This window comes from Trachymyrmex cornetzi, unplaced genomic scaffold (assembly GCF_001594075.2).
Source record: "Trachymyrmex cornetzi isolate Tcor2-1 unplaced genomic scaffold, Tcor1.1 scaffold1436, whole genome shotgun sequence".
NCBI lineage: Eukaryota > Metazoa > Arthropoda > Insecta > Hymenoptera > Formicidae > Trachymyrmex > Trachymyrmex cornetzi.
In genome coordinates, this window is record NW_017296023.1 from 6,322 (window position 1) to 9,319 (window position 2,998).

A 2,998-nucleotide genomic window follows, 5' to 3' on the forward strand; every position below is an offset into this window, starting at 1 on the left:
CCGCCATATTGGTTTAGCCATTTTCGAGATTTTGATCACGATTTCGGAACGAGTGACCCCAAAAACCCTCGGATACGAAACCATATCGAAATCGGAGCACTCCAACACCCCTTTGAATAGAGGCTTCAAAAAAACCTGACACACCAATTTTAATATAGGATATTTGACAATTTTAGGGAGAAATCTAGGGTTTTTTTGGAGATCACTTAGGGAGATTTAGGGAGATTCCGAGGTTTTTTTAGGGGAAAATCGACGAAAGCACCTGGCAACACTGGCTTACATACTCCTTATGTCCCATGGAGCCGCAAAATGCGGACTTGTAAATGGTAACATTTTTTATTTAACAAGTTATATTGTTCACTTTATTTTATTTTAGAAGAAAAGTGCAGAATATATTTTGATTATAACAAAAGTTTTAATTAAACCGTCAAATTCAGTCAAATAGATAAAACTGGGAAAGGCATCACTGGTAATAACTAGTAACGTTTACAGAAATTTCATAGAATACGGCTCCATGGGACACAAGGAGGTAAAACACACGTAACGTTATGAACGCAATCCCTAGTAACTTTTGCGGACATCCGGTAAGGATTACGGACTGCATGTGACGGCACCCTTAATATCGAAATATCCATGGGTGCGTTCCGAGTCACGCATGAAGCGCGTGGACTGCAATACTGATGCACAACGCTTTAAAATCGTTCCGTTTTTTCAATGCGCGCATAACACGCACGAAGCGCTTATGAATTCGGACCGGTTTCCTGTGCGAGCTGTGCACTGAGTGGACTGAAGTGGGTTGAGTGGTAATGTTAAAAATGGATGCCGAACGAAACATCAAGAAACGATTTACAGTATCAATGGTTACTTCATTGATATTAGACAAAAACTTCGAAAGTGACAGCTCACAATCGAGTGAGAGTGAACATGAAAATGAAGACGAAACATTAAGGGATATGCAAACATTATATTGTACACTAATGGGGAGTAAAGCACGTGGGAAAATGATTGCAACCGAAAAAATTACCGATTATGTTGATCGTGTAATTCCTAATTACTCCGATATTGCATTTAAAGAGTATTTCAGGTAAGCATTTCAATATATATATATATATATCATTAAATTATAAAGATAAAATATTTTTGATTTGGTTTTGAGAAATTAATTTCACTTACATCATAATCTAACATTTTAGAATGTTTCCGGCAACATTTGAAATGATTTTATCATTAATCGGACCAGCGCTAAATAAGACAAATACCGTAACTGGAACAAAACCAATTTCAGTAGAAAAACAACTATATATTACTCTGTGGTTTATGGCTACTCCTGATTCGTATAGGTATGTAAAATTTGTGTAAACTATTTTTGTTTTGTATGCATGTAACTACCACTGTCGTTACATTGTTACAGTTTTTTCATTTTTTATATAATGGCTTATTGTAGATCCGTTTGCGTCAAATTTGGAGTAGGTAAAACAACGGCTTTTAGAGCCGTAAGACGTGTAACCTATGCATTGCATTGCATGGCGCCTCGATTCATTCAGTGGCCTGATGAAGCTGTTGCTACTAACATCAGCGATCAATTTTTAGAAGCTAGTGGCTTTCCAAATGTAATCGGTGCTATAGATGGAACTCAAATCAAGATCCGAGCACCACCAACAGATTCAGTTTCATACATAAACCGGAAAGGTTTCCCATCAATCTTCAAGTAGTTTGTAATTCGAGGGGTCTCTTCACACACTGCTATGCAGGTCAAGTGGGATCAGTACATGATGCTCGGGTTTTCAAAAACTCTCCAGTAGCACATTTTCTTGAGAGACCTGAGGTGTACTTCCCTAACAACTCTCATATTATTGGAGATGCAGCATATCCGATTCATCCCCACGTAATGGTTCCATTTCGAGACAATGGACATTTGACAAATCAGCAAAAAAATTTTAATTATTGTCTATCTTCAATAAGAATGGCAGTTGAACGGGCGATTGGCCAATTGAAGATATGTTTTAGAATATTATTAGACTGTTTACCACTGACAGACGTTAAAAAGATACCAGAGTTCATTATAGCGTGTAGTGTCTTATACAATATTTGTTTATTACAAAATGATGTTATGACTGTCGGTGTCCAACATCATGAAGAATATCAGGCCCAAATTCGTGATAATAACACTGATTTAGGAAATGCCAAAAGAATAGTAATAATGAATGCTTTGCCAATAAAAATAAATGCATGATTTTTTAATGAAGAATTGTTTAATGTTATAACTTTAATAGAAATGACTTTGACAAATCAGTGCAATCTAAGTGCGTTTCGAATTATCTAACAAACGCTTAATGCCTAGTTCACACTGGACGCAGCAAGCGGCAAGCGTCGAGCAGCGAGCGCTTGCTGCTTGCTGGTTAGTTCACTTTTAGTTCACACTGGACTCAGCAAGCAGCGGCAAGCGTCAAGCAGCGAGCGCTTGCTGCTACAAATGGTTCACACATGACTCACATTGACTACACACGTCGACATAAATATAACGATAAAAATAAAGTTTGATATAAGGTGCGCAATGAATTGGGAAGAGGATTTTGAACGCAGAAAAAATTTAATTATAATAGCAATATTATATAATCGTCAAAACAGAATTCATTGTCCTGCTGCAAGTTGTCATCATCGATTATCAATGTACAGTCACGACACACATCATCTGATATTTCCTTGCCACAACTTCCACACAGCTGAAATAAAATTTAATGCAGCAAACCAATTTTAAGTACATGATCAGTAATGTACGCATTATTTACGTTATTTTAATTTTTATTTTGTAGAAAATTAAAATAATTAATAATTAAAAATTAAGCAGGTGACAGTTTATAATCTGATATAGCCGTAATTTTTTTTAACATAATTATTTCACATTGACTATTGAATTCTTGAATATCTATCATTACATGTGATTTATATTACTTACGAAATTTTCTGTTTCTTGTGACATTTTCATAAATTTTTGATT

General features: G+C 35.7%; 1 protein-coding gene across 1 annotated transcript; it reads left to right on the forward strand.

Annotated features, from left to right (window-relative positions):
• Positions 1-628: 628 nt before the first annotated feature.
• Positions 629-1,963, forward strand: LOC108757470 (putative nuclease HARBI1). The gene is made up of 3 exons (XM_018501890.1): positions 629-1,084; positions 1,194-1,340; positions 1,445-1,963. Exons 1-3 carry the CDS (start codon positions 807-809, stop codon positions 1,710-1,712), a joined length of 693 nt encoding a protein of 230 aa, XP_018357392.1. The 5' UTR covers positions 629-806; the 3' UTR covers positions 1,713-1,963.
• Positions 1,964-2,998: the final 1,035 nt, after the last annotated feature.

Coding starts and splice junctions, on each gene's coding strand:
- LOC108757470 (XM_018501890.1), top strand. CDS start 807: ATGTTAAAAATGGATGCCGAACGAAACATCAAGAAACGATTTACAGTA. Junction 1,085..1,193: donor GCATTTAAAGAGTATTTCAG/GTAAGCATTTCA, acceptor CTAACATTTTAG/AATGTTTCCGGCAACATTTG. Junction 1,341..1,444: donor GCTACTCCTGATTCGTATAG/GTATGTAAAATT, acceptor GGCTTATTGTAG/ATCCGTTTGCGTCAAATTTG.